Below are 24,853 nucleotides of genomic sequence, written 5' to 3'. Positions count from 1 at the left end.
ATGACGTGTGTGGCCCACACAGCAAATGTGGCCCCAGCCCGCTCGAGTTTCATCCCTAAATATACTCGGTGACCCCTGAGGAGGCCACCTGTTCTCAGCAACATCAGGGAAAGGGAGCTGGGCACCTCTGTGCTCCTCAGGAAACCCAGAACACACCAGAGCTTGGCTGGACCTCACCAGGGCTTGGCTGAGATGGAGCCCCAGGCAAACCCAAGGGAGAGCTCCAATGGAAAAAACATTATCAGAGTTGATAATAACATTGAATTTCAACTGATGGAGGCAATTCCATTCCTATAATGTCCCTGAATAACCACCATCCAAATTCAAGAATCTCTGAACTTGAGGACTCCACACTGCAGACTAAATTTTTAGTATAAAGATGTCTTTAATTTCACCCATAAGTACACCTGAAGTGCTTTTTCACCTTGATGCAAAGCAGGTGTCAGTATTTTTGTCACTTTTAAAATGTTCGGTAGCAGAACACGCAGACCCAGGAACATGTGAAAAGTGACGGTTTGCAAGGAGGGAACCCAACAAAGAGCCAACATGCCTGGTGAAGGGAGTCTAAGAAGAGTTGATAAACAGATTAAGGGACAGGGGAGCAATCCTGGTATTTTGGAAGGTCAAGAACGCCGTGATGTATGGAGTAGAACCAGGGTGATGATAACAGATGTGACTTCTGAGGTGATCACTCGACTGACAGAGTTGACTTTGGTTCTTCAGGGAGGTGCATTCAAAAGCCAGTATCAACACTGATCCCTTTTCACATGCTAGATCACATAATTCAATAAATTATTGTCAGGGGTCCTTGAGAGGCACCTTTTTCCTTAACTCTTTCCAGAAATTCATATTTATATCCAGATGAAATATCGTATCTCATTCACTACTGCCAAGTATTTTATACTCTGCCCAGAGCTGCAGACCCCTCCCTTTCTTCTTTGGGCAAGCCACTTTCAATTACTCTACATTTTGCTTTACTAGGCAGTCCTTCCCCTTTTAATCTGATTTCTGTTTGTTTCAGTTTCTTAACGTCTTTTGAAATTGTCCAGAAATTAACACAGCATGTTGGTGGAGTCTCTCGAGAGCAACCTCAGCGTAACCTGCTGCTCTCTGATCCAGATCCTCTGTGTGTGCATTCCAGAAATAACTCACAGGCTCATTTTCCTCCCAAGTGCTGCTTCTCAGTAGATTAGATGCAAAATGTAACATCTTCATTATCAATAACAAACCTTAATGGAGTCAAGGGCCAACTTTCCTTATTGAACTTGTAATTCATTATTGTCATTTCCAGCTCGATCTTGGAAGTTCCTGCAAACAATTTCTCCCTCAGTGATACTCTGCAAGCCCTGCATTACTAGAACATCATCTTCAGACCATTTTACATTGCTGTTCGATATATCTTATTTAGAAAGACACTAAACAAAGTTAAAATTACACACAAGACACCAGCACCGCTTTTTCTGCTGCTGAAATGCAGCTGTCTTTGGTGTGAAACATGGCACAACTTCAGCAGCACAGGTCAGGGCTGGAAAAAGCATGGAATAACCCATGGAGATTACAGAAGGGGGCTAAGAGCCAAAAGGATTATTGATGAAATGAGAAGTTAGGCTGAACATAAGATTTTTGTTCTGGCATCAGAGTACAAAAAGGGGAGGAGGGTGCTCTTGGGTCACTTGAGAAAATATTTCAATTCCTGCATTTTGCTGCTTTGCTCCTTCAGCTCCAAATCTCAAGGAACAGCTCTGACAAAACTATTGCCATTGCATGGGCAAGGAGAATCCCGGGATCCCTGAGGCTGGAAAAGCCCTCCCACCCCATCAAGTCCAAGCTGTGCCCGATGCCCACCTTGTCACCAGCCCAGAGCATTGAGGGCCATGTCCAGGCCTCCCTTGGACACCTCCAGGAATGGGGATTCCAAACCTCCCTGTTCCAAACATGTATGAGGTAAAAGGAATGCCAGTGGTTAATATTAATTCCTTTTTTTTATTGCTTTGTTGTGGAAATTTATGTCTGACTCTGATTTCTGATGGAATATTCATAAAACCATGGAATCATTAAGGCTGTAAAAGACCTCCAAGATCATCAAGCCCAGCTTTTGACTTTGTTGTGAGAATATGAACTTGACTTTCTGGGGGACAAATATTTGAAAAGCATTAACTGTGCCCTAGGTGGAGCCTGGCAGCTCTGACCCAGGTTAACACACCAGGCCAGATTTATCCACGGCACATAAACGAGCACATGGCCAGCAGCTCTGAACGAAAGCCAGAACACTGCAGAAGTACTTGGGCAGAAAAAGATGTTGTTTTGCATTTCAACCACAAAAATTCAAAGCTTAAAATATTTTCTTGTCCTTAACTTATTTAAATATTGAGTTCCATCAGTCCTGCTCATCCAACAGGAGCCACTCAGGGCATGATGGATAAATGTCCTGACATCCCAGGTGCTATATTTAACCTCCTGACGTAACCAATAGAGCACCTGGCCTTAACAAGCATTGTATCATTGGAAAAGGACATTTAAATACATATTTGTGCCACATTTGTGTCTATTTTTAAACTACCACCAGTGAGTTCCTTCTCATTCTTCATTCACCATTCCCCACTGCAAGGCTCCTCTGCTCAGCACCTTTTGGTTTAATGTATGGAAATACTGTGGAGGGCATTTTTACAAAAAAAATATGAAATGAAAGGCTTGGTTAGACAAATGCAAAGGATTGTCTTCAAGTTAAATATACAATTATTCCTCGGATCCCTCCCTTTTTACAGCTTTTTTCTTTTGCATGAAACCAGGCTGGGAGCACAGGCCTTGTCAGGGATCTGGTTTTGGCTTACAAACAAAAAGTTTTTAGGAAAGGATACATGCTCTAACAAGAATTCCACTTTTACTTCAGTGCCACTCATCCTCTTTCTCAAAGTATTAGTAGAAAGTATTAGATCATAACAAATAATATACTTGGAGGCAGTGAATCAAAGTGCTGTGAGTAGATCACCTGCAGTGTCTTACTTTCAGGTTTATTTTTTGATGCTGATGGGCTGAGTAGCAGCACAAGGTAGTGGCTGTGTGGTGTGTAAACCAACCACTCACTGTGCTGCTGTGACTCAAAAAGACTTTGCTGGAAGAGGAGGAATAAAGGAATATTGGTATGAAACCAAAAATTCACTTCATGCTTCTCAGTGTTCCTGGACAGAGGAGGAACTGTGGCATCACTGATCAAATTGTTTGGGTATAGGTGCAAAGTTTTTAGTATTGAAAGTGTCCCACCAGAATGTTTCAAACACTGAATCAAAAGAAGATTCAAAGGGGCCAAAATATTCCAAACAAACCCAAACTGAAAAGAAGAACAACAATTTGTGAATCTTTTTCGTGACGAGATTTGAGAAAGCAAAGAGAAATCACGTGAACAAATGCACCTCCAGCGGGTTATAGAAACAAAAAATTAGGTTAATATTTAACCCCCCCAACAGTGAAGATATAAAATCAGGGTGTAAAAGATCCTGTATATCGACACAAGATATTCACTGGGGCCATTGGCACAAGGAGAGTTCTCCTCACATGACAGCATCTGTCACAGCCTCCCCTGTTCTTTACTTAGGGCCTTTGAGAATCCTAAAAGAAAATATTTATCAACAAGATGATGTCAAACAGCCTAATTTATCTCCCCTACTAATGTTCCCAAGACAGCCACAAGGTCTTAGACACGGGTGCTCAGCAGAAAGAAGATACAGCAAAGGCAAATCTTCTCAAGAATTCAAAGCCAGCTCTGATTGTATTGATCAGATTTGGGAGCTGATGGGGGAAGCTGAGATACAGCACCCAACTCAACATACTCAGATTTTGGAACAATAATATAAGTTACTATAAACTAGGAAAGGAAGGTGAGGTTCTCCTCAAATCTTTTCTTCTTCTTGCTATTTATAAGACAAATAAACTTTTATATTTTTAGAACAGAGGTACAAGTATCAGCTGTAAATGCCAATGAAAAGCCCTGATGGGCAGCCAGAGTTTCAGCTCTTACCCGACAGTCTCCCACACTTGTCCCTTTGGACAAGTCTCTGCTTCACTACTCTGCAGTAAAATAACACAGGTTTTTTATCTTTTAGAGACAAACTTTTTCATTATTAGCCCCATTTTGCAAATCGTTACAGCAACTACAGCGAGAGATGTTACTGTATAAGCAGATTGATCTATTTAGGATTGTCCCATCCATGGGAGTGCCAAGGCCAGCTTGGACGGGGCTGGGAGCAGCCTGGTTTATTGCACTGCACTGATGGTGCTCTCCCCTTCCCAGGGTGGGTTATTGTTGAGGAAATACAATTCCTTCTTGGTGCTCCCTCTCAGGTGCCTGCACACGGCTGTCCCACCCCAGCACCCAAAGTGCTGCTGCCATGAGGGCACATTCCAGTTTTCTCACAACGTGCCAGTTTAATTTTGCCTTGGATTTTTCAAACCTATTGGTTTCCATATCCTGCATCCTTACCCTGGCTTCTCACTGAACTCCTTGCAGGGAATTTAGAGCAGAGTTGTTGTTTCTTATGGAACTGAGCTGAAACAATTTATTGAGAATCCATAACCCAGGCCAGGTTCATTTCTATCCCAGAGCACACTCAGATCATTTCATAGGTCTTCACATTTCTAACAAAGCTTGGCAGCAGGAAGGTTTCACGTGGCATTGCACAGCCCTGCCAACTTTCCACATCACCCCAACAGCCACCAACAAAGGGATGGATTAGCACAGCTACAACACAGAGGCATTCCCTGCTGTAAATCCTCTGGGATGAAAGGACAGGGCTGAACAGTCCCTTTGAAACCGTGATCAGAGCATCACCTTCATTCTGCAATCGCCTCTGCTGCCTTTTCCAGTTCAACCATTGCCCTGATACTGCTGAAAGATGTTTGTGCCCTGTGTGAGAAAAGGGAAGAAATCCAATATTTACTCCCTAGGCCTCCATGCCTTTTTTTCACCAAGGACATGCTTTCTTCCCAAGAGGGAGCAAACTCTGAATACAAAGGTGTGATTGACGTAAAAATGTGATTGAGTCCTTTGCACCTTTTTTCTCCTTGGGCAAAAGAAGGAAAGTTACTATCAGTCTTCCCCATTCCAAGGATTTTCCAATTAGTGCAGGGTTCATTTGTGGAGCTTCCAGTGAAATGGCATCATGATCCTCACTACCTCTCGATCCCTCTCCCTCCCCTATACTGCACCCTGTTTCCCACAGTCAATGGCAAATCAAATGTGCAATTCATGGGCTGTGACAAGAATTGCCCATAGATCACAGAAGCTGCTGTAAAAGGTTGAGATTTAGATCAAAGCTCAAGAAATCTACTAAAAAAATTCCAGAATAACCAAATCCTCCCCCTGATAGACAATCCATGCACCTTCAGTCTCCTCACCCTGAAGGATGCTGACCAAGCAATGGACCAGAGTCACATGTCCAATGTCACGGCCTTTAGCAAACTGAAACCTGTGTCTGAGACTTGTTTTTTCTTTCAATTTCTCTTTCTCTTTTCTCATTTAAAAGGAACATATTTATATGAAAGGTTAGAACACCTCTGACTATAGAATGAGAGGAGAAAAGGCAACGTGCTTCACATTCCTGACTGGCATTGCTGGAGTGGTATCTCATATCCTGAAATAAAACCTGCAGCAGTCCATAAAATATTAAGACTGCTCGCTGGCCATGGCCAGGAATACTCTGCAGCAGCAGTTCCCAGGGGCAGAATGCTCTGTGAAAGGTCACTAACACAGCACTTAGGTCACCAGCACAACAGCCACCAGGAGTAATTCTTCTCTGCGCTATTATTAACAGCCCTGAGCAGCCACAAGGAATCTGCTGGGCTCCCACTGCTCTGCAGCAGCTCCAGACAATAAAACCTGCTTCATTACTGCATCAATAAAGGGGCATTTAATCACAATAAGGAATGATAACATCACAAATTACCTCCCCTAACTGACTTAGCACTGGGCCATGCTCTCCTAGGAGGCATCCTCAGTGGGGTAACCTGCAGGAGCTCCTGAGCCAGCAGAAACTCCTGCAAACTGAACGGATCCCACTGATGCTCCACCAGTGACATGAATGGGGATCTTACCTGAATAACTCACACCAGGGAAAGCTGGAGCTGGGCTGGGAGAGCTGGGGGTGTCCAGCCTGGAGAACAGAAGCTGCAGGGAGACCTCAGAGCCCCTTCCAGGGCCTAGAGGGGCTCCAGGAGAGCTGGAGAGGGACTGGGGACAAGGCATGGAGGGACAGGACACAGGGAATGGCTCCCCCCTGCCAGAGGGCAGGGCTGGATGGGATATTGGGAAGGAATTCCTGGCTGGGAGGGTGGGGAGGCCCTGGCACAGGGTGCCCAGAGCAGCTGGGGCTGCCCCTGGATCCCTGGAAGTGTCCAAGGCGAAGCTGGATGGGGCTTGGAGCAGCCTGATTATCTTTAGGCCCCTTCCAACCCAAACCATTCTGGGATTCCACAAGTCTGTGCTTATCTCTAGACCTTTGCTAAGGAGAGCCGTGGTCCTGCCCTCACCTTCACACCAGAAAGGCTGGAGGTGCCCCCCAGTCCCTCCTCAGTCCCACACACAGCTGTGCACAGCCTCACCCAGTCCCACACACAGATCTTTCCACCTTTGTCTCCTTCATCTGTCCACACAAGAATCCGGGCTTCTTAATGTACTTTTTCTCTGCAATAAGGGATCAAGAGGGAAGAAAACTTTCTTCATTAAACAGTATTAATTTCCAAGAGCCTGGCAGACTTTCAGCTCATTTCTTTGAGAACCATTCCACAGGAGGCTGAACTCCTGATGACTTCATGGGGCTTTTTATAAAGCGAGATAATGATGGTGGAGGGACAGAAGCAGCTGCACAGTTCCTCTGGCTGTGGCAGAGATGCCCCGAGCACTGCAGCCTTCAGCAAGTCCATCACCCCACGGATGCCAGGAGTGAGATGCTCATGGACACACTGGTTTCCAGGGAAGGAGACAACTCACCTTCCATGTGGCAGCATCTTGTGACAGATCTGGAGCACATCCTCAGTGTCTGCTCATCAGGGCTGCTGAAGGATGGGAGGGTTTAATGCAATAATTCCCTTCACAACCTGAAAATTCAGCGTTGATCTAACACAGGTTACACCACATTGAACCTTTTCAGTGCTGGAGAAGAATATCTTGGCTGAAAAAGCACAGTAAAGATTAAAAACCCCATCTAACTCTTGCAGAAGTGTTGTTAATCCACAGATTTCTGAGCAACAAACATGGGACAAATATTTTTGTGTATTTAATTTTTTTGGCTGTGACACTGCAAATCAAGTAAATCATTTTCAGGTTTGAATGGAGTTGTTCCTATAATGACACAAGTTCCCTGCTGTTGAAAGCCAGCAAAACCTTCTGTGTAAAAACAACCCATCCCTCCACCGTGGAGAAATACCAGAAAACACAGCAACGGCAAAGTTACTGAAGGAGGAATTTTTAAAAAGCAGAAACAGGATAGAGTAAGGCAAGGCTAAAGATAGACTGTCCTAGGCATGGCAGGAGCCCAGTGAAACAGCACGGAATTGCTGTGCCTGTGATAAAAGCTAAGAGATAAGAGATAACCACTAACTTTAGGGGGTTACTGGTCTGTGAAACAGATCATTAAATTACTCCATCACGTTTATTCGGGCTCAGAGGTGAGTGAGGTTTAGCAGCACACTCAGCTGATGGTTTAGAGGAAGGATGATGGTCTGCAAAAACACAACTGCCACGGGAGAGATGGACAGGGAAAATCCCACAGCAGGGGAGGAACAAGATGAGAAAACAACCTCAAGCTGTGCCAGGGGAGGGTCAGGCTGGATACTGGGGAAAATTTCTTCATGGAAAGGGCTGTCCAGCCCAGGCAGTGGTGGAGTCCCTGGCCCCAGAAGGCTTTAAAAGCCCTGTGGATGTGGCAGGTGGGCACATGGGTCAGTGGTGGCCTTGGCAGTGCTGGGGAACAGTTGGACTCAATGATCTTAGAGGGTTTTTCCAACCCTAATGATTCTGTGATTCCTTGCTCCACATACAGAGTTTTCTCTTGTTTACCTTGTTAACCAGCAGTTCTATGACAACTACTTCCCCAAGCCCCACACAAGTGATTGCGGTACTGCAGCAAAGGAGGGGGGCAGGGGATTTCTTTTGGTGGCTACACAGGCTGAAAGAATTTCATTCCCTTGGATATAGCAAAACTCCCTTAAATAAAACTTTTTCATTTGAAGTATTTGCTAATAAAAAGGAGGATCCTGCCCCCATCTGGCCTCCCTGGAAGGGAGCAGCCTGAGGGGGAACTGGAGCAAGAAATCACAGATTCATAGAGCTTCAAATCCTGCTCTGGAAGGGACTGACAGGGATCACCAAATCCAGCTCCTGGCCCTGCACAGGATACTTCAAGAATCCTTCCCAGCATCTTTGGGAAGTGCTGGCAGGATGGGAACACCGAGTCTCCAGCCACTCTCTGTGCCCAGAAACAGACAGTAATTCCAGCTTTGGATCCAGGTTGGACTGGCAGGGAAGTGGAGATAATTATAACCTTCCTGGAGCAGCTCCAGTCTCGCCATCACTTGTTTGGGATGCAGATGGGTCCGACTGTGCCGTATCCCAGGAATATCGGCCCTGCCATCTGCCATGGTGTGGGAAGGGACCACAGTGCCCTCGGCAAAGCTGTGCCCACCACCAGGAAATAAAGCAACAATACACTTTGCCTCCCTAAATCGCTGCCACATCACAGATTCCATGTCACTGCCAGGCAGAGACACCTTCTGGCAAAGTGACTCGGCCTCAGAGCTGGGCTCTCTCTTCCACAGGGCTGTGAGGAGGAAAGGGGAGAAAACCCCAATGGTCAAAATCCTGAGGGGCCTCTTGCTTTCCAAAAAGCAGAAATAAGGTTTCATTGTAAATCTCAAATTAGCTGAAGCCCAGATACCCTCCAACACCTTCCCCCTCTCCCTGCTGCAGCCACCCTGTCATTCCTTCACTGGGCTCAGCATGGAACTGTGGTTGCTGCTGCTCCTGGCAGGAAAATCCTGCAAGAATGGGATTTTCCCACCTCACCTCAGTTAAAAGAGACCTAACTTATCAATATGCACAATTTTTGCATTATCCCAACGTTCTCTTAAAAACACCAGGAATTAATGGTCTCAGCACGTGGTGGAAAAATTGTTGTGCCTGGATTCAGGCTGCTCTTGTCCACAGGATGACAAAGAGGGGCCTGTTCCTCCCTGTTTCTATCCTCCCTAAGGAATAGCCCACACTGATGGAGAACTCTGTCAGCACTCCAGGATTTTATCCTGGAGAAAAGGAAGCTCAGGGGGGATCTTATTCTTATCTACAGCTTACCTGAAAGGAGTTTGGAGCCAGGTGGGGCTCAGGATCTGCTCCCAGGGAACAAGGGAGAGTGTGGAAGGAAACAGCCCCAAGCTGTGCCAGGGGAGGCTTAAATCAGATATTAGGGAAAATTTCTTCATGGACAGGGTGGTCCAGCCCTGGCCCAGCTGCCCAGGGCAGTGGTGGAGTCCCCATCCCTGCAGGACAATTCAGACATTGGGATTTCTCAGGAAGATTTGCACATCAAGCAAAGTTCAGGACTTTCCTCCATTCACCAGTTCACTGCAGCACCTTTGGCATCCCAGGCACGCTGGCTCTCCAAGAAATTCCCTGGCCAACTCCATACAGACAGTTTGGTTTATTTGTTGCTTACACAGCTCTGATTTCCACCCCATAACTCAGGTTTTAAAGCCAAACACACAGGTAAGAACACAACATCTGAGGATCCCACAGCACAAGGCTCTTCCTCAGAACTCTTCAACATTTACACTAAATCTTTATTTCTGTACAAAAATTTAGACAATTTTCATTGTTCCTAAAGAAATCTGCGTCTCTTTACATGACCCCACGAATTGCCTACATAGATATATACACACAAATATATATTTGAAGAAGAAAAAAGCCTTCCAGTTCTGAAGAATGAAGGCAAAAACCAAGCCAGAACTGAAAAATTATTGACAAGAATTAACTCTGTTTATTGTCAATATTGTTGACTATTCTGTAGCTTTGCACCTATTTCATCCCCATATGATAATAAAAACATATTCAGAATAACTCAATGCAGACTGTGCAACAAGAGAGTAGTGACACAACCTGTAATTTAACAAGTGGTAATAGCATCAAGGAAGTATTAATTATTTAATTAATTTAAAATGTATTAATTAAAAAAAACAATGATGAAGGAGAACTCAGCAGTCTTAACTTTTATACACTCGAGAAAAAGAGCCCAAAAGTAACATTTTCTGTTAAAAAGCTTATTTACAGTTCCAGACACCAGGTGTAAAGGCCTAAGGAATGCACAGTTCAGAGGAACCCTGGGCTAAATAATAATGTGTGATAATGGTGGCTTCTTTTTTTAATCACCTTATATTTAACTGGATTCCAAGGAAAACTAAAAGCCGTTTTCAGCAGTTATATCAAAGTCAAGGAATAACTGAGTTAAGAGGAAAAGGTAGGAAAAGACCTGGCTTTAAGGCAGCTCAGCATTCCTTCACCTGCCACATATACATCCCAGGAGAATCATGGAATCCCAGACTGGTCTGGGTTGGAAGGAACCTTAAAGATTATTTAATTCCAACCCCCTGCCATGGCAGGGACACTTTTCACTGTCCCAGGCTGCTCCAAGCCCTGTCCAGCCTGGCCTGGGACACTTCCAGGGATCCAGGGGCAACCACAGCAGCAAGACCAGGGAGCAGCTGGAGCCAAAGCCCACCCCGCTGGGAAAAGCGTATCCCAAAGGAAACAGCTCCAGCCAGCACAGCTAAAAGAGGAGGTGGAAGGATAAGGAATGTGGAAAGGCATTTTGGCATCTGCTACACCATCCTAACAGGGGGTTTGCTGCAATTCCTTATTCCTCAGAACTCCGAGAACTCCATCCGCCTGTGCGTTACTTAACAGGGAGGTTATTCCATGGGATCACCCCACAGATACAGCTACTGCAGCTGGAAGGGACCCAAGGAGCCCCAGATTCCCACCCAGGCCCAGGGCTGGTGGGGCTGCAGAGCTGAGCAGAACAGCCCTTTACACAACCCTGGGATCACCCAGGTTGGAAAAGCCCTCCAAGGTCACAGAGCCCAACCTGTGCCTTACCCCCCCTTTGGCACGCAGACCAGAGCACTGAATGCCACGTCCAGTCCATGAATACAAAACTGGGAATTTCATCTCCTAACCCAGCTTTGGCTCCATCTCTTTTGCTTTATAAGAAGTTTCCTGTAGCCCCCCAGCACTCCCAGGTACCTGTGTGTGATACGTGGGTATGGAAGAGGGGCACGTCCCTGGAGATCAGCATTTCCTACAGGAAAAGAACATTTCACTGTCATTTTAATTCCCATTCTTGACACCAACCAGTGCAGACTTATCACCAAACTTGCCCCACCCAACCTCCCCAAGCAAACCCCCATCACTGGCTGGGCAGAACAGCACATTTCACCCCCAAAACACCTAAACAGCCCCAAAAACCAGGTCAGAAATCACGTATTTGCTAGAAACCTTTCACTGCAACTCAGACACAAAGTTTAATGCAAACAGGCACATCTTGACAAGTGCTTTCAACTAAAAATCATAAATACTGGTAGGTTTTAAAGAATTATCAATTCTGACACAATCTGTAAATGCATAAATATGATACAGAGCTCCCCAGCCCCGTTCCAGCTCAAATTTGTGTTTGTTCCACTTCAACAAGAATTAAGAGAACGGAATGAGTTCCCTTCAGCTGCATGAAAACCAGAGTTTAAAAGACAGAAAGTAGCAAAGGCAAAACAATTCAAGGAATGCTCTGATCCAATTTTAGGAAAAAAAGTTGCCTAATAGAGTCCCGGTTTTCCTATCTTATAATAAATAGCTCTATAAAATGTTTTGGCTAAATGACTTTAATACCCATGCCTGAGTGCAGACACAGGAGTGCTCCAGCTGGGAACTGCCAGCCCTCCCAAGGCTTGGCATTAATTGGAAGCCATAATTTTATAACACTCTGGAATGAAATTTTATTGCAGCCTCAGCATTAGCCACGTCCTGGCTGCATTTCTTTGAAAGGAAGATGACAAAGTCTGTAGAGAGAGAAGTACAAAGTCCAAGCGATCAGAGGAAACCGGACCCCGCTCCAGGGATTGCTGCGGACGCACGCGGATGTTCCTCCCCTTTGTAAACAACAGACAGGCAACGCTACAGCCTCGGCAGAGCCATCTCAGTTTGTACCCAAGGAATTGCAGGTGGTGCTGGAGGCTGGAATGGACAGCCAGGCCTTGGCAGGCTCTGAGGCCAGCGCGGTCGATGCCGCGGCAGCTCCGGAGAGCCGAGCCCGGCTCGGAGCGGCTCCTCCAGGCCGAGCGCTGCGGCCGCTCCGGGAGCTGAGGGCGCTGGAACATCCCCGGCCACGCGAGGCGGACACAGCGACGCTGGGGCTGCTCCCGTTCCTCTGTCACACACTCCAGCCCCGCACCTCGTTACCCACACAGGCGCTCGGCCCCCACCCCAGGCTGAGCTGGTTTTGTTAATTTTTAACCTCTCCACAGAATCCAGCTTTTCTTGGTCCCTCCCCGGTGTTCCCTGCAGGAAGTATTTAGACAAGGAGAACACTGAGCTCAACACGTCCAAGGGAGGATTCCCAGCCTTCCAGGTAAAGCAGCATTTTCTGGCTTCATCCAGTCTCAGCCGAGTTTTGTACATTTACAAATAGGAAAAGCTTAAAAACCCCACCTGGCTCTGTCCTTACTCACCCAAAATCTGGCTTAAAAGGTTCAGGGAGGTAAAGTGACTCCACTGTGGATAAAGCTACAATATAAAAATTCACTGGTAAGGCCCTCTTAAGGCAAGGTGAGAATTCCTGCTCATGATTCTCACATATGAAGAGATACAGCATCACCCCCCTATAATGCATCATTTTGGGCCATTTAATGTATTCACTGCAACATTATAGTCAAGCCACATCTGGATTTATAACCAGGTCACATCTGGACTTACCACACGCGTGCAAAGACGTTTTCCTTCCTCGGTGCCACTCTTGGTGCCACTGATCATTCCTGCCCAGGGATGCAGCACTCCAAGGCTGCTCAGCACATTCATCTCAATTAGCTGAAAACAACTTTTCAGACCCAATTAGTCTGACAGTGACAAACTTCATGTTCCACCAGCCAGTGAGGAAGGAACAGCTGCCACCAGGAGCTTTCCAAGGCCAAGGATTCCTGAACTGAGTTATTTAAACACAGTCCCTTGACAGGAATCCCAGCCAACCACCCTGACACAAGGACAAATTCAGTATTTCCTGTCCCAAAGCAACCTGGGTGGTGCCTTATAAATGGAAAAGTGCTTGGAATGGCAGGGGTAGGAGAACTGTAACAAATTTATCACAAATCCTGTTAAAACCCGGGTGTAGGGAGGGGAAAACCCACTCATTTCCACGCACTGAGAGGCTTTTATAGATATCTATCTCTATTTTAAGGGAATGGGAATTGTAGCATGGGAAATAAAGCTGATTATGGAATGAGTTTTAGGCACTTGAGCTGCAGAGATGTGGAAGGTGCCTGTCAGGTGCATTTACCATTCACACCTACACCACACTCAGCAGCGCAGCCACTCAGCCTCTCTAAAAGAAAAAAATATTAAAAAATGAAGCTGTTCATATTCTCCAAGTTTATTTCCCACCTCTCCTCACAATTAAAGACCTGTATCATTCCCAGATGCCAGAGGCAGCATATTCCAGAGATGAACTACCAAACTGATGATCTGCTAAACCAAAAGAAACATTTGAAGTATCAGATTATTGATATATGACCCTTTTTTTTGCTACTAAAATGCCATTTTGCAGCACAACTTCAATAACCATTTTGAAGGCCCCTCCCTTTTCCTAAGAATGAATTTCATGGAGAACAAAGGCAAACCTTGAGCTTCAGCTGGAAGCCAAGGCAGCAGAACCCCGAGGCTGAAACAACAGCATCACACACCAAGGTCATGGCTCAGGGTAAAACAATCCCTGCCCAACAATCCCCAAGTGGAAGCAGCACTGATGCAAAGTTCCCTGGCTTTTCTATGGACAGAGCTGGGAGAAAAATGGGAATTGCCCTACAGGGAAAAGAAAAAAAGCTGTCAACAAGGAGCACTTCCACAAAACACAAAGGGGTCGAGAGATCAAAAGTTTGGCTGCTCTTCTCAGTGACTAAATTTAAAACATTTCTAAGTTCACACACGTGCACTTCAAAGCACCATCACAGCAACCATGACCAGGTGAGAGTCTGGAACTGATCACAGCAACCATGACCAGGTGAGAGTCTGGAATCCATCACTCTGAAATCAATCACAGCAACTATTCCAGGTGAGTCTGGAATTGTCACCTCTGATGACAAACCCCACCATCCCCACAGACTCAAAAATCAGCATTTAAAACCCAAAAGCCCTGGACAACACCACAACGTGTCAGGAAACATCAGCCACCACTGAATTCTGGTTACACTTGCCCTCAAAACCATAAAATACACAGAAAGCTCACAGTCACCCACGACATGTTTGCAGTCAGGCTAACACTGGGTTGTTCACTGACCAACACATAGAAAACAATTGAATTTTTGCATTATAAACCCCTCAAGGTACAGAAAATCCTGTTTGACAGCCAGTCCTGAGGTGTGCAGTCACTCCCAGGCCCTGCTGGGCCCTGTGGCCACTGGGGAAACCAAGACAAGGTGAACCTCAGAGGCCACGGCAAGGGGAAAGTGGCATGGGGAGGAAAAGAGTAAAACCAACTTAACTCATGTGTAAACACAGAGTATCTGCTTGCAACACAGCCCACACATGCAGCAGCCACCACACCTGCATCATCTGACAGAGAACTCCTACAAATGTATGGCCAAGCAGCAGAAATCCCAGCACTGCTCCACCATGAACAGCAACAACTCCTTTTCTTACCAACCAAGCCCCAGCTCACCCAGCCTGTGTGGATTCAGCCCAGGGAAGACATAAGACTCAAAAACCAAACACTTGGGTTTAGAAGCAAGTCTGCTTTTTCTTTTTTTGTTTTTTTAGACTAGAAAATGTACAATTCCATTTCATATGCAAGTGTGCACAGAGCTCGTTGCTTGTAGATACTGTCAGAGAAACTGAGAGAGTCTTTGCATTAAATTGTTAATTCTTCAAACATTGATACATTTTGCAATACACCAGTTAAATACCAAGATCTATGTGCATGCACTAGAGATAAATGCATGTACACCTTAATGTTTAACAAAGACAGCAGATCCCCCAGCCAGGGAGCATTGGAGATACCAAAAATAGATTAAAAAGTTAAATTCTTTACCTGCCTTTGTTAAATACAGACTTTGAGACTGCCTCCCCTCCTTTCCCCGGGATTCTTGTCCTCCCAGGGAGGCAGGCGGGTGGGAAGGCAGGAGCTGACCAGATTATCCCAGAACCAAAGAGAAGCACCTTAGGAAGTTCAAACTAAGCTTTAAAATGTCTTTTAAATGCTTTTTCCATCCTTACCAGACGCAGGGACTGAGAAAGGGAAGAACATTCTCAGCAGTTTTGTTTGATTTTGCTGAACTCCCAATGCATCTCCTACAGAAGAGCCTGACACTTCGAACCATCCCACTGCAATCCCAACTGCCTGGATCCTCTGAAGTGGGAATTCTCATCCCCTTCTGCCTGGGACAGCCATCCCAGCAGGTGCTGCAGCAGGGAAAGGTGATCCTAGTGTTTTCACACTGCTTGGGGACCATGCAAGGGAGTTCTGCTTTCAAGAAGTTCTGCCCTGGAACTCGTGTGGGTCACTTGGAGCTTTTCAAGTAGTGTCATCTGGTTTGTCCCCATCCAGCCCCCTCCACTGCATATTGATATATCTGCACATTTTAATATCTGCACATTTTATGAAGCAAAGGGAGTTTTTCCTCTGAAAAACGCTTCATTAGAGTCTGACTTGTCCGATTCCAGTGGGACTTTCATACTTTTGTGCCTCTTTTTTGGTTAAGAAAAAAAAAGATACTTTTCCCTTTTTGACAGCTAAAGGTACTTCTGCCAGACTTGAATCAACCAGCACAGCAGAGAAGGAGAGCAGAGGGCAGGACCTGCAGCATCACCTAACTCAATGATGACCACAATAAAAAGAGGAAAATCCATTGCATTTGAAACTGTTTGGCAAATTTGTAACATTTGCCAACACTGGAATTCCAAGCTCAATCCGTGTGCCCCAATCCATTCCAGCCTCCTCCCTAACGAAAAAATCATGTGGAAAAACAAGCAATGGGCTGAAGAGAGAGTTTGTTTATCAGGTGTTGGAGACCCAATGTGTGATTGACGTTACAGCTGTATGGACACAGAGGGACAGGACTGGTGACACGGGGACGTGGCCGTGTCACAGAGCAGTACTACTGCCAACATACTGATGCAGCTTTACACTGGTCTGAGCAGATTGCAATTAACCTAGGACTGAGGTATAAATATACACAAATATGTACAGTACACATACAGGAAAAGAGTTTTGCATTTGTAACATTAGCAACCTTGAAAATACTGGAGAGTCAATACCTACGCCGGTGATTCGCTCGCTGGAATAATGAAGCCAACAACTTCCACTAGAGAGGGCTACAACGGGATAATAAAATTCTGAATTAAAAGCTCCTTCCTCGTGCTTCATCCTCCCCACGCCCAAGGCTGGACTGTTCTGAGGGGCAGCTTGAAAAGAAGATTGGTCACAGCTTTGAACACATCCTCCGAGGAACCCGAACCAAACCGGAGCCCAAAGTGCACCTTTGCTCTTGTGCCTGCTCCCAATTCCCGTCCGTGTGTGTGTGTGTGTGTGTGTGCAGCTATGTAGAAAATACAGTTGCAATCAGTTCAGTATAAATACATCCACCCCACCATTCTGCCACTGGTACAGCTCTGCTGAAGCAATGTCTGTGCAAAGAGGTCATTAAAAATCATCTGATCTTCAGCCGGGACATCATCCACTCCAGGCCTTGGCACAGTCTGGGAACACAAGAGAGAATGTTTAGGGAATGCAGGCACTTCTCAGGGTAACTCCAAAGGTAACTTCACAGCATCGATTGAAATTCTTCCCAAGAACTCTAAATCGTTTCTGAAAACTCTTCACTCCCTGCACGGCACTTCCTAGCTCATCTGTGGTGAGAGAATTCAATCCCAGCTCTTCAACACATGAAGTTCTCTCTAATTAGGATTATTCTTAATAAACCAGAACAGGTTTCAGTTTGCCCCCACTCCACCCTCATTAAGCCTAAATCATACCAAGTTTCATCTCTGTGAGGTGACCCTGTGGATTTGACATAAAAGTTGTGTTTCAGATCATGCTGATCCTAAATCAGTGTGTTCTGAGGCCAAAGATCTTGTAAGTGTCAAGATTTTTAAGTGGCGAGGCCCTGGCACAGGGTGCCCAGAGCAGCTGTGGCTGCCCCTGGATCCCTGGAAGTGTCCAAGGCCAGGCTGGACAGGGCTTGGAACAACCTGGGATAGTGGGAGGTGTCCCTGCCATGGCATGGATGGGATGATTTTAAGGTCTTTTCCAACCCAAACCCTTCTGGGATTCTGTCACTATTATGAACAGGGGAAGAATGTGTGTTAAACCCAAATTATCACAATAAAACCCCCAGAGTAATTCCAGATTCCCCTCCTGTGGACACAAGTCCCTCTTACCCCTCTCCAGTGAGAGCACAGCAGGCCTGAATGTGCCACTGGTGATCCTTAATCGAAGTCAGCTTCAGGAACTGGGAGATTTCAGCTACTGTCATGCACTCCTTCACATCCTGCTTGTTAGCAAAGATCAGCAATCCTGCTTTTTTCAAGTCCTAGGGAGAAAGAAGAGCAGATAATGACAAAGCATCCCCTGGAGGCAAACGATGGGATACCAAAGCAGAGAACCCAGAGCCCCAGCCAACAATCCTCCAGAACAAATTGCTGCAGGCTGACAGGAACTGCAGGAAATCCTCTGATCCAGCACACCAAACGGCCAATTTTTGCCATGGATGAGAAGTTAAAAACCCAGGACCATGTTTTGCTGTGCTCCACGAGGATTAGAGCCCTGTGTACCCATGTCCCTGAGCAGCACTGACAATTTGGGAACAGTGACTCCAGGGAGAAGCTTATTTTACCTCAAATTCCTTGGAATTACATCAGGGCAGGGGTATATTATTGAAAACCTTTCCCTTAGAAAGCAAAAAGGTGTTTCCGGGAAGCCAAGCCAGCTCAGGCACTGAACTGCCTGATCAGGCACATTCGTGTTTACAAGCAGCAAAATTAATTCCCAAATAATCGACTGCTCCAGAAAATAGCTGGAACTGAGCTGGACAACTCAATTTTGCCTTAACAGAAACTCAATGGAACCGGTTAGGAGAAAGAAAAGACTTTCAAGGAGCAAAGAAAAGCTATTTTAAATCAATATTTGACTTTCATTGCTGCTCTCTCCCAACGTCACAGCCAGGTCTGGAGAGGGAGCCTGGGAACATCCTGCCGGCCAACAATGGGCACATTCACTGCAAGGGGCTCCCAAATCGGCTCCGTTCTGCCTGCAATTCCAGACCTTCCCTGTGGCAAAATCAGCTCGTTAACACCTTCGTCTTCCTTTAGAGATTCCAAAACAGAAGATGCAGGTTTCGTTCAGTGGCTGCAACAGCCTGAAGAGTCCAGCTCTGAAATCCTAATCCTGGACAGCAGCGCCAGTCCCCCCATGCCACATTTAACACTCCACAGCCTGACCTGCTCTTTAAGAATTTACTTTATTAAACACAATTTAAGTTAAACATTAAAAAAAACAAACAAATAAACAAAAAAACGAAACCAACCAACCAAACAAGCAAAAAAAAAACCACCCACGAAAAAGAATTAAAACTTGAAAGATCCTATGCAAAGCCCTTGGTTTTCCTCAAAGGAAATCCATAGGCAGGCTCTGCCCATCCTACAGTCTCCCAAACTGTGGCTATAGGTTAAATATAGCTGTAATATTTTGGGCTATAATGCCATCGTTTTTATGCACATTTTTTTATTCAGATACTTAAATTTGGAAGCTCAGCGTCAGCTCACACACCCTGATCCAGTTTGCATTCAGGTCATGCCACAGGTGCTGCCTGGCTTTTACATCAGCCCAGCTCAGGTTTAGACCTGACCCAGGGCTCAGGTTTAAAGGGGGTCTTTACAATTTAGCCATTTCAACTCTGGAATTCCAAATATCCACAGAGCAGTGGCTGCTCCAGCCATGGGCTGAAGTTCCTTCAGTTTTAGAGCTGGGTGCTCCAACACACATTATTGAGGTTGTAAAACACAAAACCTCAGGCAACCATAAAGATATCAAAAATAATTAATGAGCTACTGCAGGAAACCACGGGGTTTTAAAGGCTCTAATTCAGATATTAACATGGATTGAAGCACAAAACCCACAGATGTCACTGACAGGTCCCAACTGCTGTTTCACTGGAGCACTCTGATAAGCTACTTCTGTAATTTAGTATTAATCAACAGCTTTACTGGGAGTTTCACAGAAGACAGTGCAGCAGGGACAAGGTAGTTCAGGGTGTAAATCTGCCTCCCTTAGCATGTATCAGCCAGATAATTAAAACAAATATTCAATAAATATTAAAGACACAGGGTGCACTCACCTCATGTGCTAACATTTTATACAGCTCTTCTTTAGTCACAGAAATTCTCTCTCTGTCTGTGCTGTCCACCACAATTATCACAAACTGCAAAAAGGGAGAGTTATTAGGCAGAGAAACTCCTGCTGGTCCCACTCCCACCCCATTATCCAGCTGGATTATCAAACGCCATCCCTGCCCCAAACCCTCCCCCCAGCCCCAGTGTGACATCCCATAGGCCTGGGGTTATTCGCAGCTTGTGCTGCGGTTTGGGTACAAAGGCAGCTCTGACTCAACTCTTGACTTTCTGTTCTCCATTTTTCAGGGAAAAATTCACATCGAAAGCAAGGAAATTCTCTGTAATCCCAGATCTGGTTTTGTTCTTTGCTTGGTATAACTGAGGCACCACACAGATTCCTCAAATAATTTGTTGCAGCCCTAAAAACAAAGTGCAAAGTGTCTTTGTCTAGTTCAAGAAATAACATGCAAATAGGTATTTGCAAGGGATTAAAAAAGCCCTGAAGCTCCAAACTCCCAGAACACACTCCCAGCTTCATTTAGGCTGGAGAAGACCTTTAAGGGATCCCAGCACCTTGTAGGGGTGAACTGGAGAACAAAGGTAATTACTGCACAAATTGTATTTACCCATAAAGAACATAAATACAATTTATATAATATAAATAAAATAATTGCATTTAAACTGTATTTGATAAGACACAGGAAACCTTGATTTAAAGCATTATTTTTATCAAGCTGTTGCTTGATAAAATTTACTTTTTTTTTAATATACATATGTCTGTGTGTGTGCTGCAACTTCACCTCTAAAGAGTTCTGAAAACTCTTGGGGGTGTTTAAGTTGGTGATGACTGGAGCTTGTCAAACAGAGCTGCCAAAGTTTTGGATGAAAACTTTGGGGCTGTCCTTACTCCTGAGGGGTCAGACAGGTCTTGGAGGACCCACTGTGAAGAGAGCGACCATGGAGACAACAAGGGGGGTCTGCAATTCCCAGATGAGCAGAGTCAGAAAGCCCAGCCCCAAACCCCTGCCCAGCAGTTTTCCAAGGCACCTCACCTCGGTGTTGGTGTAGTAGGTGTTCCAGGAGGAGCGCAGGGACTCCTGGCCCCCGATGTCCCACATCAGGAAGCGCGTGTTGTTCACCACGATCTCCTCCACGTTGCTCCCGATGGTGGGAGAGGTGTGAACCACCTCGTTCATGGAGCTGCACAGGGAACAGGGACAGGGACAGTCACCCACAATGACCCATGAGACTACACCTGGTGGGTATTCCCAGTGGGAGAGCCTCAGCAAACGCTCCCTGTGCAGCAGAGACAAGGTTTGATGGTGGAAGGTGCAGAAACGTAAATAAAAACAGCAATAAGAAGGACTCCGTGAACTATATCATAATCAAATTATGGAGCTAAGAGAGCACTCGTGAACAAACTGTGTTATAATTAATTAAATCATGAAGCTGAGAGAATTCTCACTTCAGAAGCTGTTGGGAGCACTCAGCTCTTCTCTCTCCAGGCCCATTTTGGCTCACATGGGACAGAGCTGCTGTTTTGCATCAAGAATGTGGTTAAGCCACAAGATTTCCGAAGTTTCAGGAAAACAACTCATCCTCCAGCTCCACTAGAAACACTTCACCCACTCCACCCTGCTGTTCTCCTTCCAGGGCAGGCCACTAAAACCAGATTTTCTTCACAATGCTTTATGTCCAACCTCCTCCTCCCCTCAGCACAGACCAATACACAACTTTTTGCAGACAAATGCAGCCATTAAGTATTTCAAACAGATTGTTTACAGATACTGAGTGTGACTTTGTCTCTAAGACTACCAGTTTCACATCAAACAACCAAATGTGTGCTCTGGATTCTCCTGAAGTTCAGACTATTTAAACTCTACTGTAACAGGCAAAAAAAATTAAACAGTAGCTCCAAGGCAAACCAACTGTGTTCAAAAGAACTTAATTATTTTTTCTTCTGATCACCTTGATACAGTTTTCATTTTGTATGAACTTTTTTGAAGTTCCAGCAGAGCTTTTAGTTACAGTGACAGCAATTTGAGACTCGTAATGGTGCTGGAATATTTCCTGAAGAGGACACAGAGAGGAGATAAAAGGATGGTGCAGCGTTCTGAAAAGCAATCCCAGGCCAGTGCAGGGAGAGCTGAGTATGAGAATGGGAGAAAAGGAAGTGCCTGGAAGAGGAAAAATGGGATATGCAAAGACGGGGTAGGGTCGAGGAGGAGTCAAGCAGGAGAACAAGAAGAGAGCTGGGAAAGTCCTGTGGAGTTAAACTGGGTACAAAGAAAAAGGAGACATACAGAGATCTGTATGAGAGTGAAAATGAAACACTGAAACGGCAGAAATAAGGGGAAGAACTGCGAGACATTCGTGGAGGAAGTGGATTAAAAAGCACCAAGGACAGCCCTTGCCTGCAGCAGTTCCCAGTTAAGAAATACCCTTCGTTCTGTTTGCGCTTTTAACATCTCTCACTCCCTCTAAAAATCACCATCAGCTTCATCCTTTCACTCTCCCCGCAGCAAGGCAGGGCACGAGCAGCTGGAAATGTTTTGGAAAGGCAAAGCAGGCTGGAATGTGACAAACCCCAACCACTTCCAGACAGCCAATTTTAAATGTGGGATTGGAGCAGCACGGCCACAGCATTTAACAGGAATTATTTCTGACTCAGGAACACTCCTCAGTGCCACGGCACTGCACGTGGGAAAAGGCCAATCTGTCCCAAACACAAACAGACCTTGAGCTGCCTGTGCCACCCAGCAGCTTCTGAGCCTGTGGACAGATTGGTACCCTCTTATCAAACTGCAGCTGAGGAACTGAGATATGAAGCTCACTCAGGCTCCATGTAAACCAGGAGCAAGGTTAACGCAAGGCAAACACAAATCAATGCTGCTGTTGAAGGCAGAATGTGCAGGACAGCATGGAGATGTTGGCCTGGGTTCATGCTGGGACCAGCCTCCCTCCTTCATCCCGTTTCACAAATGACACCAAATTACTCTCGGCACTGGGGACACAAGGCATGGCAGGCAGAGGCGCTTTGCCACTCACAGAATGATTTGTCTGCTGTTTAAATCTGTGGCGTGGATCAGTTTTGCAACGGTGTCCCGTGGCCAACACTCACTACAATCATATTTTATGGGGCTGGCAACGAGCCGAGGCCGTGACACCAAGGGAGGCTGGGAGTGCGTGGTAACAGCAGGTGATGTGATCCAAAACCCGCTGAACAAAACCTCATTTATCCACCAGGCACAGCACAGCCCTTTCCAAACTCCAGCCACCTGCTGCCACCTGGAAAGCTCTGAGTAAAACCACCCAGGGACACGTAACACACCTGGGAATGCCCCGAACGTCCCCGCAGGTCCTACTTACAATTGGTACAGAATGGTCGTTTTCCCTGCATTGTCCAGGCCCACAATGATCACTTTGTGCTCTGCAATGAAAACAGCACTGGTAAGTCACAGCTCACTCTGCTGTCGTGACAGCAGCTGGGTCTGGATCAAGCTTAGTGCCACGTCTGCTGCTGGTTTCCTGAGCCAACAGTGCCCAGCGCCAGGTGCCATGGCCACGTCTGCTCGTGGGCCAGCCCGGAAAGTTTGGGTGGGCAGGTGCTGCTCTGAGCAGGGGAGGGACTGGCAATTTATCCCCCTCCACAGGAACCATTCCTGAGAGATTTCAGGAGGATGTTTTCCATCTCTCACTGCCAATGTCATGCTGGGATCCTCTCCCAAGCTTCTGCAGGGTTTTGCAGCCTGTATCAAACTCCATCCCCTCAACCACAACAGCTCTCAACTCCACAAGGTAAATGTTCACTTTCCCCTTACCCAGGCAAGACCTCGATGTCTTTGCAAAGAGCAGTTAAAACCCCAACCAGGCTGGTTTGCAGTGTGATCCCTGTGCCCCCAGTGCCCTCCTTTCCCCCTGGGGAACAGATGTACTCTCCAACATTTCACAGGACACATTCACCCCGTTTGGTCTTGGACAAGTCACCAGGTGCTCCACAACCCTCCTCTGACATTTTGGAGCTCGATGCCCCAAACAATTCTTGTTTCCCTTCAGCACCTCCTCTCCTGTGCATCACAAAAGCAACTGGGAACTCTACGGCTGGTGGTGTCAAGCACATCCAAATTTATGATTTCCAGTTGGGGTGAGCACAGCCAGCTCTCAGCTCTGTTACACAACTTCCACTTGCACAACCAAGCAGGATCAGTCAAGCAAAAGCTTGGTGAGAAGGGGTTTTCTCCCCTCCTTCCTTGTGTTCCTCAAGGGCAAAAAAACCCATTATAAACATGCCCAAGCTTCAGACACTGAGATCAATTCCTGCCAGCAAAGTTGATCTATCCCAGAGGAGAGGGCAGGGACAGGGGTCAGGTAAGGGGGGGTTTCTTGGGTTTGATTTTATCAATATTGTGTGGTTTTGCAGAGTTGTCTTTCATGCCATCCAATACAAATTCCAGCTTTAATAACTTTGCATAACTGCACAATATTGTAAAAGTGTCTGCTTACCTGACCCCACATAACTAGGAACTTTTGTTTCAGGTGGGATGCTGCCAGCATAGTGCATTTTAGGAAATCAGTTGGAACAGAAGGTCTGAGGTGGGGCTGGATGCTACAAGACAAAAATATTTTGTTGTATTTGCACTAAGCATTAACGGGGACATAACTGGGACATTCAATGAGCAGGTGTGAGAGTACTGAGGTTCACTCAAAATCAAATTCCAAGGACTTTAAAAACATGAAAAGAGTATCAGCAGGTGTTTTGTAGTTAAAGTTACAACTCTCATGAACACCTTGCTGTAAAGAGAAAAAAATCCCAGAATCCCGGAATGGTTTGGGTTGCAAAGGAAATTAAGGATCATCCAGTGCCACCCCCCTGCCATGGGCAGGAACACCTTCCACAGTCCCAGGCTGCTCCAAGCCCCGTCCAACCTGGCCTGGGACACTTCCAGGGATCCAGGGGCAGCCACAACTGAAGCTATAAATAACATTTACTCCATGAACGAGCCAGATATCGAGGTTTGACACTTAAATGCACACTCTACGAACCGCAAGATGAACCCACCCGCCACGCCGCGCCACGGCCGCGTTCTTGTGGCACACGTTAATAATTTAACAGGCGGCTGTCAGGAAATGAGCATTCCAATAACTGAGAGAAGGGGGGGAAAAAAAGGTTAAAGCCCCGATTTCCAGGAGCCCGTGCGGCCGCCCCGGAGCGGGTCTGAGTCCCTC

General features: G+C 46.0%; 2 protein-coding genes across 2 annotated transcripts in view; both read right to left on the bottom strand.

Moving 5' to 3' along the window:
• NEB (nebulin) overlaps positions 1 to 5,178 on the bottom strand; it is a 108,688-nt gene extending 103,510 nt beyond the window's left edge. The window contains exon 1 of the mRNA XM_017736021.1: positions 1 to 5,178. This exon is cut by the window's left edge and continues 113 nt beyond it. The gene's annotated coding sequence lies outside the window, so the exon portion shown is untranslated.
• An 8,482-nt stretch (positions 5,179 to 13,660) lies between these two features.
• Positions 13,661 to 24,221, bottom strand: ARL5A (ADP ribosylation factor like GTPase 5A). The gene is made up of 6 exons (XM_008634986.2): positions 24,131 to 24,221; positions 22,997 to 23,057; positions 20,680 to 20,827; positions 19,633 to 19,716; positions 17,678 to 17,829; positions 13,661 to 16,996 (listed from the first exon to the last, which is right to left on the bottom strand). The coding sequence occupies exons 1-6, from the start codon at positions 24,186 to 24,188 to the stop codon at positions 16,948 to 16,950; spliced, it is 552 nt and encodes a 183-aa protein (XP_008633208.2). The 5' UTR covers positions 24,189 to 24,221; the 3' UTR covers positions 13,661 to 16,947.
• Between the last annotated feature and the right edge of the window lie 632 nt (positions 24,222 to 24,853).

The sequence above is a fragment of the Corvus brachyrhynchos genome, unplaced genomic scaffold (assembly GCF_000691975.1).
Source record: "Corvus brachyrhynchos isolate BGI_N302 unplaced genomic scaffold, ASM69197v1 scaffold45, whole genome shotgun sequence".
NCBI lineage: Eukaryota > Metazoa > Chordata > Aves > Passeriformes > Corvidae > Corvus > Corvus brachyrhynchos.
This window is presented reverse-complemented; position numbering and strand designations above follow the sequence as displayed.

Excerpts from the sequence above, each read along its gene's own strand:
- ARL5A (XM_008634986.2), bottom strand. The coding sequence starts at position 24,188 with ATGCACTATGCTGGCAGCATCCCACCTGAAACAAAAGTTCCTAGTTAT. Across the intron at positions 23,058-24,130 it reads TCCTAGTTATGTGGGGTCAG|AGCACAAAGTGATCATTGTG; the intron begins GTAAGCAGACAC and ends TTTTCATTGCAG. Across the intron at positions 19,717-20,679 it reads CCTACTACACCAACACCGAG|TTTGTGATAATTGTGGTGGA; the intron begins GTGAGGTGCCTT and ends CCCTTTTTGCAG.